This window comes from Podarcis liolepis (assembly GCF_965112155.1).
Source record: "Podarcis liolepis genome assembly, chromosome: 5".
NCBI classification, from domain to species: domain Eukaryota; kingdom Metazoa; phylum Chordata; class Lepidosauria; order Squamata; family Lacertidae; genus Podarcis; species Podarcis liolepis.
Genome location: NC_139556.1, coordinates 62,161,353 through 62,179,022, shown reverse-complemented (window position 1 = coordinate 62,179,022; position 17,670 = coordinate 62,161,353). Strand labels below are relative to the sequence as shown.

The following is a 17,670-nucleotide window of genomic DNA, read 5'->3' as shown; positions in this document are numbered from 1 at the left end:
AATAAAATTGATCAAATACAAAAGCCTAATTATTTCAAATACCTTTAAGTTATGGGGGAAAGGTGCTTAAACTTCCTGCTATACTATCTCTAGAATTTTAATAGGTCAGTAAATCTGAGTTCCCCATTCTATACGATCTGCCATTTTTATGTATTGAAAAATGCTCTGAGGATATCTACTGAAGAGCAGAGCATAAATATATAAATAAAATGTAATGCATTTGAAAAATTCTAAAAGTGTTATAAATATGTGTTACATATCGCCTTTGGGATATCCTTCACCACCATAAAAAATGATCTATGATATTTAACATGACAGCTGTTCCTCACTATGGTTGCAGGGGTTAGTTTAATGATCTGACCAGAGGGTGGAAAGGTTGGCATTTGGCTAGCTAGCTAGCTGTTGTCAGAAGATGGCCAAATCATCAAGTATTTAAAACCTAAGCCTAACAGAATCATTAGCAGAGACTGCTATTACAAAAAGTAACATATCCTAAGAGTCTCCTTCTCCCAAAAAGCTTTTCATTGCACTATTTTAAATCACAAGGAGGCCCAACCCCTTTGTCACAAAAGGTATAGGTTCTGTGAGTTTTGTTTCTCAGGCTCTTGTAACAAGTAGGGTTGCCAACTTTTGTTTCCAAAATCCTGACATATAGGGCTGAATGCCTCTGAGCATTTTTTAGTCCTTTCCTCCCTTAGAAAAAAATCTTCCTAAAAAGAACCTAAGGGCAGCATACCCTCCAACATTTCTCCGATGATAATAGGTACGTCCCATTCCATAATGATAATTTTACTATTTATACCCCACACATACTTACTGGGTTGCCCCAGCCACTCTGGGCAGCTTCCAGCATATATAAAAGCATAATAAAAACTTCCCTATGTGGGATTGCCTTCAGATAGCTTGGGGGTTGGATAACTCCATACCCTCCAACATTTTTCCAATGGAAATAGGGGCATCCTATGGAAAAGTGGGACATTCCGGGATCAAATCAGAAATTGGGATGGCTTCTCTAAATCAGGGACGTCCCTGGAAAATTGGGACACTTGGAGGGTCTGGAACAGGCAGCCTTTCCTTTGTTAAGAATGAGCTTCTTAATGCAGTGCCCAAGAGGGAGCCTGAAGTGAGATGTCAGGCAGCAATTTTAACAAGTGGGGGAAGGGGAGAGAAAGAGGTTGGTTTCTATTCTGATCTAGCTAAGTCATCTGTGTAGTCTTAATGAATGCTACTAGCAAATGGTGCCAGTCCCCATATTGTGGGGCTTCTTTTTTTTAGTAAGGGACTCACCTGGAGCAGTCCACTGTGCATGCCCTTCCATTCACAGCCCAGACGTCCTACAGCAAATGCATTTGTACTACTCCTCCCCACCCCACATATTTGAAAGAGGCCATAGCATTTGAAAGAGGCCATAGCTTAATTGTAGAGCACAGCTCTGTGTGTGCATAAATATATATATATGCCTAATAATATCAAACATCATTGCAGATTAAGACAAGGAGAATGATAAAGCAGTTTCTTAACCAGAGCTCTGTAGTATCAGGATCTTACTAGAACTGTTGGCATCTTAATATAATTTATTTCTAAATGAGAAGCTATCAGCCAACTGGTCAAATGTTATTTTTGCTCCAAAATAGCCAGAGGAAATAATACAGACTCCCTTAATAAAGCAATGAGATACAAATCTTTATTGTTTTCTATTTGGTTATGTGTTTATCAATAAATGCATTTATTTTGAGCGTGGATTATCACATTTAGAACTGAAGATCCCATTACTGTGTAAGTAATGTAACAACCAATCCACTTTCCAGTCTTCAAAGCAGCACGCCATTTCTGTACAAGTTTCTTCTAAAAAGTGCCAGTTGCAAGGCCCACCTCATTTATTTGGTCTCCAAGTCCTTATTGTGTGCCATGCCTTGACCACCGGTTCTCTATTCTTCCATATTAGATTATGCCCGTATGTTACATACCACCTAAAAAGCAACAAACGCATAACTTCAACTGAAATTCTTTCACAGAACACATTATAGGTATATGTCATAAGGCATTTGGGCAAAAACACTTCTCAGTAGAAATTTTACAGGGCTATTTTAAATAAATAAAAGACAAACAAACTACAACACACTGAAGCATCACTCTCATAGTACTAGCACAGTACAAAAACTTACATGCCAAAGAGAGCCCCTCCAACATGTGCAGCATGGTCAAAAAACTTCCAACCCAAAATAAGTCCGGCCGTGTCCAGTGCAATAATGGCTTTTAAAGCCTAGAAATGAGTAAACAAGTACAGCATTGGCAAAAAAACACACACAACAGCAACATTGCCTTCATGTTTCAGCAGCTCCAACAATGATAAAATGAATCTAGTCCACATTCACAAATCCCATTTAGTCACGCCTAGTCAATGAGAACAAGGGCGAGGGTTGTAGCTGGATTCGAGTTAAAGCCCCATCTCTACCATGGATATATTGAGCAACTTTGAGAATGTACCATACTGGCCTGAATACAAGCCGCACTTTAACTTGGAAAAAAAGTGTGGCTTATATTCACGACCTTACCGCGCGGCTCCCTGCTCCCCCAAGGAAGCAGCCCAGGAGTGCGGGGACAGCGGCGGGTGGCCTCCCCTGGCACCGGTTTGGAGATGGAGTGCCAGGAGGCGGGCCACACCCGCAAAGAAGCCTTGAATTTTAAAGGTGCAGCTTATTTGCAGATGCGCATTCAGCCCAATACAGTAACTCTCTCCCAAGCCTCAGTTCTGTATTGGTAAATTAGAAGACGCACTTCCACCAGCTCTGCTGAGAGACCAGCTCCTTTGGGGACCCTCCTTACCCATCACCTGACAGGAGCCATTCTATCTGGTTGCAGAAGAGGAAGACTGGATGCAGAGTTGTTGTGTTTCCTGGAAATCGTGATTTTCACTTGAACTATAGCAACCCTAGTTCCTCCCCTCCCTGAACTGCTTCCTTTGTAGATGGTCATTATAAGAATCACTATGTAATGTTTAGCAATAGGTGTCTGAGTTCTATTGTTTTCATTTTTCCTTCTCACCCCTTTTTCCTTTTCTGTTGTGTTTTTTTTTAAAGTTAAGCCCATGAGACAAAAACAGGTAACAACAGAGGAGAGAAGTTGCTTCAGTTCTTTCAAGTCACTTACATTTCCGGCTGTAAATGTGAACATTGGAAGGAATATTATGGCTAGCCTGGCTTCTGGCATCTTCGTACATACTGCTGCAAGGACCATCATTATAGCACCCGACTAGAAAACAAGCAAAACTTTAAAAAAATTAAATTGGCTAATTGGCAATAAAAATGCAAACTACAAAAGCAAAAGAATTTCAATTTAGAATTGAATTTCTGTTGAAGTCAGAAAAGATTACTGCTTATATTGACCAGAGGTTCAACAGAAGTGAGTGGCAAATCCCTTCTCCTTAAGAAAGCATAGACTATTTCCTGTCTGTGAACAAATCTTTCTGATATTCAAGATAGAAAGTATCAACGTGAAAACAATACAATCTGATATAACATACCCAATTTATTCCTAATATTGACAAGTTCATTCATGTTTTACTCAGAAGACAGTGCCAATGAGTTCTATGAAACCTACTCCACAAGTAAAAATGTACTTGGGGATAAAAACTGCAGTGGAAATTAGTTGTTTTGCTGTGAATTAAGTCCTATTGATATTGGGACTTAATTCAGAATAAGGCTACAGAAACATGACAGTAAAACTATAATCCTAAAAAGCTAGTTAGGAATCTAATTGAAATCCATGGGACTTGTTTCCAAATACGTGTTTAAATGGAAGACAAGCTGGAAATGGTTCCTATTGCTGCAAAAATGAAAGTGGACAAAACAAGCACTATAAAAATTTGAGTTGGCACCATCACTGATTTTACTTATAGCTTATCTGATACTGAGGCATCTTTTTTTATATTAATTATACAAACGATCTAACCCAGTGGTTCCCAACCGTTTTTTGGCCATGCCCCACCTAAACATCTCTAAAATCTTGATGCCCCCCCATCCCCCTTGACATATAATTCTTATTATTTAAAAAGTGAACTCCTATTCACGTGGAGAAAGCCATTAACTTGGTCTAACTCATTATCGAACTGCCCCCCTTAAAAATCAAATGTGTGCCCCACGTTGGGAACCATGGATCTAAACAGTGGGGGGAAACAGTTAACTAAGTAACTTTTGCTGGGGTGAAGCTTATAGACCAACCCCCCCCCCCAATATTTCATTAGATTTCTAAACTACTCTCCACTGTAGCTTTCCCCCCAAAATAACTTGACTTCTGAAAACAGAAAACAATCTGCTCCAAAAACCAGTCTTTCACAACAGACAGATTTGTTTGTACTCAGCAGGACTTACTGCTCCAAGTGATGATCCAAATCTTCCTGTGACCGTTTTGCAAAAATAACTCACAAATGTGGAAAAAACCCCTAGAAGAAAAATAATAATGTTGTCAGAAAAGGATTCAGTGAGGGACATGAAACATTTAAATATTCTTATTTTACTGTCCTAGTTTCATTTGTTTCATTAAACCCATGGCTTTCACAGCACACTGGACTGCCCTACAGAGGAACATGCAATTCTTAAGGCAGACACAGGTTCATCCAGAATAGAGTCTCCAAAGTTGGACTGATTTATGGCATGGAGAAAAATATCTTCAGAAGCGGTTCACTTCTCCTTAGTTTTTCCCTCTGGGGCTCTGAAGCTTGATCTATGCCTAAGCCAAGAAATAATGATAATAATAATAATGATAATAATAATAATAATAATAATAATAATAATAATAATAATCTCCAGCCACTCTGGGCAGCTTCCAGAAAAATATTAAAATACTGGAATACATCAAACATTAAAAGCTTCCCTAAACAGGGCTGCCTTCAGATGTCTTCTAAAAGTCTGGTAGTTGTTGGTCTCTTTGACATCTGGTGGGAGGGCGTTCCACAGGAAAGTAGAAAGTCATTTAAGTCAAGAAAGAAGTCATTTACCTTTTATTTCTTTTTATTTATTTTAATATGTAATAGCACTTCTATATTTCCATGAACTATAACATTTTAGCAAGTGTAACTTCTCCTACCTAATTTAGGAAAGCTAATTCTGTGAAAAATTCACCCCCAAACAACTATTAAAAGGACCTCTAAACTAAAATGGTGGTGATGCCTAAAGGGTAGCCCACCTTAGATTAGGGTGGTTAATGGACCAAAAAAACCAATCCTAGTAGCTGGCCCCTTGATCCTGGGCCTAGGACAGTACTCATACTGGCTCACAGAATACTGCTTGGGAAACTCATCATTTAATTATTTTAGAAACTAGTTATTTTCTAAACTAGTCTTCATCCAGACATGTTTTGAAGAGGATTGTATTGATGAATGACAGTTTCTCTCCAATGATCAAAGAATGTTCATAACACATAATAAAAGCAAATTCAGTGTAAGTCAAAGACAAGTTTTAAATCATCTTAAAGGTAAAGGTAAAGGTACCCCTGCCCATACGGGCCAGTCGTGTCCGACTCTAGGGTTGTGCACTCATCTCACTTAAGAGGCCGGGAGCCAGCGCTGTCCGAAGACACTTCCGGGTCACGTGGCCAGTGTGACGAAGCTGCTCTGGCGAGCCAGCACCAGCGCAGCACACGGAAACGCCATTTACCTTCCCGCTGAAGCGGTACCTATTTATCTACTTGCACTTAGGGGTGCTTTCGAACTGCTAGGTGGGCAGGAGCTGGGTCCGAAAGACGGGAGCTCACCCCGCCGCGGGGATTCGAACCGCCAACCATACGATCGGCAAGTCCTAGGCACTGAGGTTTTTCCCACAGCGCCACCCGCGTCCCTAAATCATCTTAGGAGCCCATAAATCAGGCATCCACAAACTCAGCCCTCTAGATGTTTTGGGACTACAATTCCCATCATTCTTGACCACTGGTTCTCTTAGCTAGGGATGATGGGAGTTGTAGTCCCAAAACATCTGGAAGGCCGAGTTTGGGGGTGCCTGCCATAAAGAGATAACCACGGAAGGCTTCTTACCTGCAGAAAGGTACGCTGCCATGAATTGTTCACGTCCCAGAAGAGAGACTATACTGGTTGAGAAGCTCCACAGAACATACATGTTGGCTGCCATGTGTAGAAATGAGAAATGACTAAATGCAGATAGCAACATGGGAGAGCACACAACTCCTAGGGCAAAAGGAAGAAAACAGCTGTTAAGACTATTTTAGCATTTCATCTCTCCGTTCACAGTTTACAAGTTGAACTATTAGAATGGAACTTCTAGCAAGAAAAAACATAGTCATCACTGGGTTTTCAAAATCATTAAGCATTATTGTTTTTGAACATGGTTTTACTTCTCAGAAGAGCCCACCACTCCTTAATCATAATTTTTAAAAGATTACCTTAACATTTTTGCCTGCAGTGTGCCTCTTAGGTCACACTTGTACACTGACTTTTACAGCTTTCCCTCCACCGTAGATTTAGGTATGCACATAAAAATATTTAACTTGTGTTTATACAGCACGGAACACTTTTTTCTTGACAGTTTAGTGATTTAGTTGAGAAGGATGAAAATGAACAGTAGCTAAATAAATCTTAATCATCCACTTTTTTGGAGTTGGGACTCCTCAACAGCAAAATACAATGAAACATTACACCATACATAACATTGAAAAATTGGTCACAGATAGGACAAGTGAATATAGAGGAAACAATTAACTAAGATTCCCCTCACTTCTGATGCACTGTTAGGCAAGGTTTTACAAATTATGAAGGAAAGAAAACACCAAGATTTTAATTGAGAATCTGAATTTTATCCCATCTTTCTGCAACTAGTATATATTGTCACAGATTAACTTATAGTAAACTACTCTGAAGTGTTGAAAAACCTAGACATTTTTGTGTTTTCTATAGCTGGTGTATCTGCCTGGCATATTTTTCAAGGCTTTGGTATTCTCTTTCAGCATATTTGACTATCATCTTCTTTCCCTGTCTAGTTTAGAACTGAGTGTATCACAAAGTAAGAAGATATTCTACTTCTGTAAGATATTTACATGACACTAAAAATATTTATGCAGGTAAATTGTTTCATTAGTTTGTCCATCCCAAAATATTTCTATTGTGGAAACCAATTTGCTTGGTATTTCCTTAAATCAGGTGGTCAATCCACAGCCCTAAAATAAAACAAAACACAGTCTTGTACAATTTTGCATGTATTTTAATGCACACTTACGAGAAGTTGGATTAGATGTGAAATATGTAAGCATTACTCGTTGCAAAGAGGGTATCCTCCATAAACAGAATACAAAGACGTTTGCAGCTATAATGCCTATGGATTTAACAAGAAAAGTGTAGTGACAAAACAAGAAGTGAAAGCATTCGAATATATAACGTATACAACCCACAAATAAGTTATTGTAAACCCAAGCATCACAAAACAGTTATTTTCAAGTGGATTTTCTCTCCTCCCCAGAAAGAGATGCCTGGCACCAACATTACAACCCTTCAAGGGCCAGGTGAAATATATTTTTTTCCTCAGACACTGCACGTGTTTATGTTTACTCTGCTTTATAAAGTTGTTACTGCTGCCTCTGACTTTGCTAGTTTGTTAGTAACGCTGCAGTTTCATGGTTCTATTGTATTTGTATGAATAGCTTGATTCATGCCCACATACATGTCCAAATGGATGAAGGGAAGTCTAGAAATATATATTTCTGAAAAGAATATTTTCAGGAACAAAACAAAGCCAAAATTGCACTGTCCATCCAACACAATTCACAAAACCCAAAAGATATCTGAAGGTAGCCCTGTATAGGGCAGTATTTATATGTTTGATGTTTTATTATGTTTTTATATTTGTTGGAAGCTGCCCGGAGTGGCTGGAGCATCTCAGTCAGATGAGAAGGGTACAAATAAACTACTACTACTACTACTACTACTACTATTACTGCTACTCAAGCACTAATGATGATGGTGATTATTTGAAATCAAACTGCACTGGGCTTTGTAAGCATCCACAATGAGCTGTTTACTGACACTTGCAAAATGCTGTGCCATTGCCCATGTGTTCTGAAACCAAACCATGAGGGCAAAGGAAAAGGGGTTACCTGGGGTCCTCATGACATCAGGTGACTGAAGCAATGCACTGTCAGAGTTGACCTGCAGGTAAGGACTTGGCTCATCAAGCAGTTCCTTTCCCCCCATGCCTTGGATGCAACCCAGTAATCATTCAGGTCACAAATAATTGTGCTCAAACATTCTTTAAAGACTACTTGTATTTTTGCTTTCATATGAGACTTTTCAAAAGTTGCCTACAAAATACTAATGAACTGTAATCCACCCTTAAATTTTTTTCTTACTGATGAAGAATAGAGAGTGGAAATAAAACATGTTCAATCACCACCACACACTTACATTTGGAAACCATATCTTGATTTGGTAAACCCTATATTTTTCATGAAATATCAGTTTCTCAGTCCCCAATAACACAGTACACTGGAACCTCGGTTGTCAAACGTAATCCATTCCAGAAGACTGTTTGACTTCCGAAGCGTTTGATGACCGAGGCACAAAGGGCAGTCAGCGAAGTCAATGGAGAAAAAGGAAAAAAACTCCCCAGAAGCCATTTGACATTTGAAAATGGAAGCAATTACTTCCGGGTTTTTGGCGTTCGAGTTCTGAAACGTTCGGCTTCTGAGAAGCTCGAAAACCAAGGTTCCACTGTATCATAATTATATTAAAACATTTACTAAGTAGTAATCAAACTATTTTTGACATTCTGTTACAACTTTCTAGTAACAGAGCCAGCTTCTATGCAGGAAACAATCTTGTGTGACAGAGCCATAATAATGGAGAAAGTCTTATAGAAAGCAATAGGCAAGGGTCTTCAACCTTCTAGAACAGGGGTGAGAAATGTCTGGCCTTCATCATCTATGGTCATGCAGGCTGAGACTGTTGGGAGTCCAACAACAACTGGAAGGCCACAGGGTCTCCATCCTTGTTCTAGAAGGAATAATCTGAGCATAAAATTGCACTGCATCCCTCTAAGTTAGGGAGCAATATTACATAATGTTAGGCCAAAATATATTATGTAGTGGAGCAAACTAAACACATAGGTGGAAAAGACTGCCTTAGGTTTAACAACTTGTAAGCATGTTATCATAGCTATCTAGTGACATACTGTACCTGTTTGCCATATTTCTCTTCCTGAGAATGTCTAATACTTGTAAGCTAACACAAACCTGACACAGTACGTTGCCCGTTGCTCAGACTATTCCACCACTGGTTAACCTGAAAGAAAATGAGCAGTCTTAATCTGGCCTGATCCAATATATACAGTACCTCAAGACAATGGATATTAAACTGATTAATATGCAATTTAGTATTTTCAATACACAAAAGCATTGAAGAAATCAAGTTTACAAAACAAAAGAAGAATATTCTATCCCAAAACTTTTCCTAGAAAACTGTAATTACACATAGGTAACAAACACCTATTTTCAAAAGATAACTGCACTCCTCTCTAGTTAGTGTAAACCAAGGCTGGGAACCTTATTTAACCTAAGGCCAACATTCCCTTGTGGGTAACCTTTTGGGAGCTGCATGCCAACAATGGGCAGGGCCATAAAGAAAAGTGGGTACAGAGATGACTCTTATCTGTAACAAATCTAAATACTATATCCATGTAGTAAATAAGGATTTGTTCCTTTTTATGTCTGATTTCTAAGTGATGCATTTTCCTAATGAAATATACATATTTTTATATCAATTTACCTCTGGATTGCATAAACTAAACATTGTGATTAGATATATTCAACTGGTATATTTCGAGTTTGTGAAATAATCTTCCAAATAAATGAAAAAAGTGCTAATGAATTAACACCATCTCTAATTAAAAATGTTATTTCTTGCCATTCTTCTTTAACCCAAAGATGTTATCTTATTCATGATGGCTGAGTCACACAACTTTAACATTCATAATTTTTCTCTTACTATTGAAACATACATACATATATATGTATTCATTTCTGATGGGTTTTTCCCTTGAGATTTGTCAAGAAAAGTATGATAATATCCAGAAGGCTTAGCAAGGTAAGGCACAACAGAAAAAAAATCGGCCATCATGTACAATAGTTTCAATAGTAAAATTATAATTAGTGCCCAAAATACCTGCCTTCTGAAGTCCATCCCTTTTTGTGGTCGCACCTTATCCATCCAGTCTGCTCGACTATCTTCAAAATAGTTCTGAACCTTGGATTTGAGATGTTCATATTGCCAAATAGCAGCTGATCCAAAAGCACAGCCTGAAAACTAATATATTTAATTAAGGTTTCAGGTAACACATAATTCAGATCATTTGTTACCATAAGCATTCAAATTAGCACCAGAAGACTGTTAACTCATTGTATGGTGTGACCTCTACAGTCATGGTGGTCTACAATACCAATATTTGATCTCTATTCCCTACATAGCTTTTGGAGTCTTTAGACTGGAAATACAACTTCTGCTTTAATTTGGGTGTTATGCCTAAACAGGAACTATCTACATATACAGGAGGCATGGGTCTGCACACGCTGGGTCTGCTCGCAATATCCCTGCGAAAGCTGGCCCCAACCATCTGTTTTCAAACTTCTCAGATTGACCAGAAAACATTTGAGGACTATCTACCTGTGTTTGCTTTAAAGTGAATAGAACATGATGGGAATCTTGATAGAGCAGGATTTTGTACTACACAGATGTTTCCACTCACATTTAAGTGAACATGGGTAGAGCCCCATTCAGACCTACGGTGTTCAGAATAGAAACAGTGGGTAGGGATGGGAATGTGGGCAGCCCTGTTCTTCTTACTCAGGCATTATATGGACATGGATCCCAATACTTTAATTGTTCTACAGATTAGAAAAATTTGATAAACATATCTTCAGCTGTCATGGTGCTGCAATGGGTCTGCCTGATAAAATCCTACCTCTATATAATCCTTGTTCTATATGAAAATTCTGTAGCTTACCACTAAACAAACCAGTTTTTGTTAAATACATATGGACTGCGGCACATTATCTGTAATATCAAACAATTATTACCCCAATTGTAAAGAAGAATGGCTTCACAAGGATTTTCACTGAACGGGAAGATTCTTGATAGGCTGGAGGAGACAAACTACTTTTCTGTGGCTTAATACCAGTTTTTGGGTTTGGTGTTTGCGGATCACTCTTCTGTGCTGGTCTTCTGAATCCATTTCTTTGTTGTGTGTATAGGGTATTTCTAAATGTAAATACATATGGAACACAAAGTGGACTCATTCTAAATGTTTCCAAGATGTTCAGAAATACCAGATTAAGTGACACCAAAAGCACCATCTCACCACTCCAAAGTATTATGATCTTTTTGTGATTTGCCTATCCAGAATATACCTTTCAAAGTTTGTATGTCAACTTGTTTTTCTTACATGGTTACATGGTTGTTTTAGGCCACTTCAGATATAACACTAAACTATGATATTGTACTAACAGCAGTTTAGGAACCAAACAATACTTTGTGTTCCGCCTATATAGGCAAAGTACAGTTTCTGTCTTATTCTCCTTTTCCTAATCATCCCTAGATGTTATGCCAAACAGCAGCTTGTGAGAAAAAAGAAACACCTAAGCCATGTTTTGTAATTTCAGTAGGAATATCAATTGAAACTTCAAAAAGATACAAATTGTCAAAAAGCTTCAAATTGTAGTTTCAGAATCATGATTTGTCAGATGGGACTGGATATCAGAACAATAAATGATTTTATTTCTGGTTCTCACTTTGCATATTATTATTAATTACTGTTGTTGTTATATTTGTATCATTGCTGTTAGGCACCTTAAGCATCATTTAGTAGATGGGATGTAAGGTTAACAAATAAATAATTATTATCAAGGTGCTACCAAGGAAATCTTATATTTTCATTTTGTACTAGACTCTGCGAAGCTACTTCAGTCCATTTGTCTACCAATGCACCGTTGTGCCATTGACACACCCAACTCTCTTTCTCCAATCCGTCGGAATAAGGAGAGGCTGTGTAACTGCTGGACCAGTGACTGGAGGCATCGTACTTCCCCCATCCACAGCCACTTCTTTACTACAGTTACAGATAGGTAGCCGTGTTGGTCTGCCATAGTCAAAATAAAAAAATTCCTTCCAGTAGCAGCTTAAAGACCAACTAAGTTAGTTCTTGGTATGAGCTTTCGTGTGCATGCTATCTGAAGAAGTGTGCATGCACAAGAAAGCTCATACCAAGAACTAACTTAGTTGGTCTTTAAGGTGCTACTGGAAGGAATTTTTTTATTCTTTACTACAGTCTTTCCTTCTTCATCGCCCTCGATTAGGGAGGGTGGAAAGAGAATTGGATCCTACCCATCGTTCTGGGTGCCGGATTTCTTTTTTAAAATAACAGACTCCTGGAAAAGCCGAGCGGCAAAGGTGACAACCCCACCGCTCTCCCAGGCACACCCTCGCAGCGAACTCCTCGATACCCGCAGCAGCACACCACCTCACCCACCCCCAGCCCCTTCCTCTGAACCCCACCGCCCTCCTCCTATGGGTAGCAGCTCCGCCTCATTCCTTACCTGTGTGTCCGGATTCCACTACTGCCCCATAACTCCTGTCTAACCCAGACTCGGGCACAGCAACTCCACGCCATTTTCCTCACCCTCCGAAAATAACGCTTCCGGGTCGGCGGGCGCTTCCTTCCGCCATCTTGAAAGGGGCTGGCGCTGCCGGATGACGTAATAGCCAAGCGCCGAAGCAAACATACCGTTACCTTGCCTACCTCTCCGGGAAAAGGGCGGCGCGGCCTACAGTGTCGTTCAGTTGGGGCGGTCTTTCTTCCGGCAAAAAATTATTACGGCGTCCTATTGAGAGAGCTTAAAAACATATGGCGGGGGGGGGGGGACCCTTTCGGGTTCGGGTTTTCTGTCGCCATTTTGAAGCAATTGGTGTTGGCCGGATTCAGTCCCCATTTTATCAAAGGGCACCGAGGCTGTGCCTCTTCCTTGCCAGAGGGCCTTTTCTTCCTCGAGGCAGTAGCTTCCACTCATATGTTCTCATAGGAAAAGGAATGCGCAGACATGGATTGTGTGGGCAGCAGCGGTAAATGGCAGAAGTAGGAAAAGATGCTGACGGAAATCAATGATCGCAGTTACCCTGCTGATCTTCAGTTGGGGATGTTTACCATTTTTTTTCTTTCCTTTGCAGGGCCTGTGCCAAGTAGCTTTAACTAGCGAAAATGAAACACGAGTTTTTCCATTTTCCAATCTTTTCCAAAATTTTAAAACCGCTATTCAGCTACCTAAAACCTTACAACAAAAGCATATTTAAAAGTCAAAGTCAGGAATTGGCTAAGTATTATAGAAAAACCGCACCCTAAATTGCCTACATAAGCTTGATAAAATAAAAAGCTTTCAACAGGCGTTTAAAGGTTGAGACAGAAAGTGCCTGCTGAATGTCTCTTGGCAGAGTATTTCACATCTCCATTCTGCTAGATTTGTGCTTTTGTATAATGGTTAAAAGCACAGGAGCCTTGGCATAAAAAAAAGTTGGGAGTACAATCTGATCTTTAGCAGGTAGTTTAGTAGCATTTCTGTGGCAACAGTAACCTCTTTTTGATACCCATCATTGAGAATGAAAATAAACATAGTATTTTTACAGGAAGGGAGAGAATGAACCTTGGCTTTAGGGAAGTGTCAGAAGGACTAATGCTTCCAAGTGAATGACTTGGAACCCAAAAGTACTGCACTTGTAGCATCCTACCAATATTTAAACACTTACCGTATTTTTCGTTCTATAGGACGCACATTTCCGCCTCCAAAAATGAAGGGGGAATGTGTGTGCGTCCTATAGAGCGAATGCAGGCTGCGCTGCTAAGCCCAAAGCCAGAACAGGAAGACGGAGCACTGCGGAGCGCTCCGTCTCGCTGCTCTAGCTTGGGGATTGCTGCGCGCAAACCTCTGCAGGGCAGCGGGGTGCCTTCACCCCGCTGCCCTGCAGAAGCTAGCAAGGCTGTTCCCAAGCCAGAACAGTAGGCGGAGGGCTCCGTCTCGCTGCTCTAGCTTGGGGACGGCTGCGCGCAAACCTCTGCAGGGCAGCGGGGTGCCTTCACCCCCCTGTCCTGCAGAAGCTAGCAAAGCTGTTCCCAAGCCAGAACAGCGAGACGGAGGGCTCCGTCTCGCTGCTCTAGCTTGGGGATTGCTGCACGCAAACCTCTGTTGGGCAGTGGGGTGCCTTCACCCCACTGTCCTGCAGAAGCTAGCAAAGCTGTTCCCAAGCCAGAACAGCGAGACGGAGGGCTCCGTCTCGCTGTTCTAGCTTGGGGACGGCTGTGCGCAAACCTCTGCAGGGCAGCGGGGCGCTGCGCTCCAAAGGCTTCAGGGATCTTTGAGGCTGGAGGTAGGGGAAAGCAGCGCTTCCCCCCACCGCCAGCCCCACAAGCTCTGGTAAATGTACCTTGAACACACCTTGTTTTAGAGGGGGAGAACAAGAAAATAATTTTTTCCCTGTTCTCCCCCTCCTATGGTCCGGTGCGTCCAATGGTGCGAAAAATACGGTAAGTGAGTCCATGCCTCAGGACGTTTGCAGTGGACCCAGAATCACTGAACAAATAAAGGCACATCTTCCATCATTCATTCCTACTTTACATTCCCCATAATCTTAGCAAAAATGGAGCTGGAACAATATGTTTGTCAAGCTAATGCCTAATTTGGCCTTCAGTTTTAGCTACTCTCAAAATGGAGCTAACACACTGGCCTGTTTTACAAACTTGTTGAGTCAGATTAGAGTATATAAAGTGTTCAGAATCCTCTAAAAGTTGTGTTATGGTTGTTGCTATATGAAGGATTATTTTGAAAATACTTGAAGTTTGGATGTTGTTTTTGCAGATTGGAATAATCTCATTTTTCACAGCATCATTTCCCTGAGATAAAATCATGAGTTTATTTTAAAAAAACATTAGAACAGGGACAGCCAACATGGCACAGTCCAAATATCTGAGACTACCTCTCCCATCAGCCCCAGTCAGCATAGCCAATAGATAGAGAATATGGGAGTTGTAGTCCTCAATGTTTAGTGAACACCACATGGCTTCTCTCTTTAAACGTAAGGAACGTTGGAAGTTAATATGGGGTCAGACACTAGAGGAATACTAATAGGTGATTTTATTCAGGTTCTGTAAGAACCCTTTAGCTACAGGGAAGCTAGCCGGGGGGGGTTTGCCCCGGGTGAAGCCTCCAGATGGACATCAGTGAGGTTTCCAGCCTGTGTGTGTGTGTGTGTGTGTGTGTATGCAAATACACATGGGGCAAACTGGGTCTTTGACATGGATGAAATAAAACCTCGATTCGCCCCTGCTGGAACAGGATCCATTTTGAATAACATACAGTAGTTCATTGGATCAGCTATACGTCTTGCGCAATGGTGAAGTCAATGAACTGGCTGGAGGCATCGATTTTTAGAACAGGGGGGAAAGGTCCTAAAGTGTTACAAAACGTTCACTCTCAGTTTGGCAAAACTGGCCCTCACAAGCTGCTGTCGTGTCTCTGGAAAAACTTCAAAGGGGAAAATCCAGAACACAGATACCTAAAAGTAAGTAAATATATATTATACAGGACATTGAATCTACATTATACACTTCAGTAAATCCAGTAAAATTATTTAAATGTGTTAATTCAGTTAATTGGCTTTAAAATAAATTTGGAAGTTGCAAATTAATTGTTCATTAATGGTTTGCTGATAATTCTTTATGAAGCAAACAACATATAGCCACATTACTTCCCCAATCCTCACTTCTTCCTTCCTGCTCAAACATAACCCATCTCTATTTTTTCAGAGAAACAAATATTGAAATGGAAATTATTATTATTATAGATAACAGTAAATTCCTATGCCAGAAATACTGTCCTATTTACCATGTTTCCCAATAGTTCTGATTCTAACTACTATTCTGCATGCGATGCTATGTGCACCTCAAATGTATTTGAAGCTCCCATCTTTTCTTCAAATTACTTTTGAAGTAATTTTTTAATGAAATGATTTTGAAATGTTGTCTTATTTTATTGTTGTTAGCCGCCCTGAGCCCAGCTTTGGCTGGGGAGGGTGGGATATAAATAAAAAATTGTTTATTTTTATTATTATTATTCTGCATTTTATTCTTATATCAGAAATACAGCTCTATATGCTATATCTCAAAATATTGACTGCTGTTCTGCAAACAGTACTGTAAATCCACTATAAATGCATTAAAAATGAATCCATGCTGTATATCGGATAATAACTTTTAACCTAGCATGCAAAGAATATTCTGTGTTAGAACAGAAGCTAACAGTTTTGTTTTCTTCTCAGCAGAAATATTCCTCATATAACGAGTGTGCTATTACATGGTCTCTTATCAACTTTTAAAATAGGATTTTGACATCACAATTTGAGAGTGAATCTTTGAAAATTCACTTGTCATTGAAGGATGGCGTCGTCAGCTTTTCAAATCTCTGCACTGCTTCTGGCTTTTCTGGGTCTCATCCTTTTACTGGTTGCCAGTGTGTCCAACTGCTGGAAATTTTCTAGTCCAGCTACAACGCTTATTACTGCAAGCTGGATTTATGAAGGTCTCTGGATGAACTGTGTAGCTACTTCTCTGGGCTCAGTTCAGTGCAGGAAATTCTTTTCCTTGCTCAGTTTGGAAAGTAAGTTAACACTTTTCATACATAAAATGCTGGATTCTTAGTCTGAATTTGTGCGCTACTTATGCGAACATCTGACATTGTGTGTTTATAGATACATAGGAAAGAACTTTAATGCAAGCCTGTAGAAACAAACTTTCATATATATTCTGTGATCAAATGTTATGTCAACAATAATCTAAATCTGTCACTGAAAACATTTGTATTTTTAGAAGTACTGTATACAAATAGTATAGTTTACATGCATTTGTCACACTCCAGGAGTGTTAATGCAAAGGAAGGAGCTCTGATGTACATAGTCAGTGGCTGCTCCCTTTCAATATTTAAAAATGCACATTTACAAAGTATATGTCCCAGGTAATCACTGCCACTATTTGATCTCTGTTTTTGCCTGTTGGGCAACATTTTGTTAACATATTGAGTGTGAGATAACTAGAGCAGTCATTATCCAGGTTCAGCTCCCTCCCTAATGTCTCTAGAACAGAGGTTGCCAAACTATGGTCTGTGGGCCACCAGTAGTCCACAAGCTTCTTTCATGTCGTCCATGGTATGTGTATGAAGATCTGTGGCTAAAGATGGTCGGTAGCGCATCCATCGTATTAAATATTCATAATTGATTTTTTTCTAGAATTCAGTTTGTAATACAAAAAGATATAAGGAATAAAAAATGAAAGAGGTAATAACATACAATTAAAAAACATACAACATCTCACACATCACACTGTAATTGTTGCAGCAGGCAGGTCTGTGAAGATGTTTAGCAATTTTCAAGTGGTCCATGGTGGGAAACATTTGGGAAGCTCTGTTCTAGAAGTTAAATCTCAGACATGAGTGAAGATGTACCTTTTGTCTAGTGTTGCACAGGCATGTAAATCAGGGTGGGGAACAGAGTTTGGCTGGTGGGCTGTTTCCTGAGCCCTTACTCCACAGGCCATTTTGACAGGTGGGTGGCTCTCCAGATGTTGACTCCCATCATAACCTACC

General features: G+C 39.9%; 2 protein-coding genes across 4 annotated transcripts in view; one reads left to right on the top strand and one right to left on the bottom strand.

Moving 5' to 3' along the window:
- Positions 1-1,662: 1,662 nt before the first annotated feature.
- PARL (presenilin associated rhomboid like) lies at positions 1,663-12,745 on the bottom strand. Its single transcript, XM_083505713.1, has 10 exons — positions 12,586-12,745; positions 11,071-11,251; positions 10,160-10,300; positions 9,232-9,280; positions 7,224-7,319; positions 6,029-6,178; positions 4,371-4,441; positions 3,151-3,252; positions 2,166-2,263; positions 1,663-1,970 (listed from the first exon to the last, which is right to left on the bottom strand). Exons 1-10 carry the CDS (start codon positions 12,657-12,659, stop codon positions 1,874-1,876), a joined length of 1,059 nt encoding a protein of 352 aa, XP_083361839.1. The 5' UTR covers positions 12,660-12,745; the 3' UTR covers positions 1,663-1,873.
- Positions 12,725-17,670, top strand: part of LOC310708026 (claudin-15-like) — a 19,426-nt gene continuing 14,480 nt past the window's right edge. Inside the window, exons 1-3 of one of the 3 annotated variants that reach the window (XM_083505715.1) lie at positions 12,725-13,787; positions 14,567-15,595; positions 16,414-16,689. In XM_083505715.1, the coding sequence (XP_083361841.1) occupies positions 16,470-16,689 (220 nt within the window). In that variant the 5' untranslated portion in view covers positions 12,725-13,787; positions 14,567-15,595; positions 16,414-16,469. Of the gene's footprint in view, positions 13,788-14,566; positions 15,596-16,351; positions 16,690-17,670 lie in introns of all 3 variants that reach the window. The other 2 variants (XM_083505716.1, XM_083505714.1) reach the window with 2 other exon arrangements.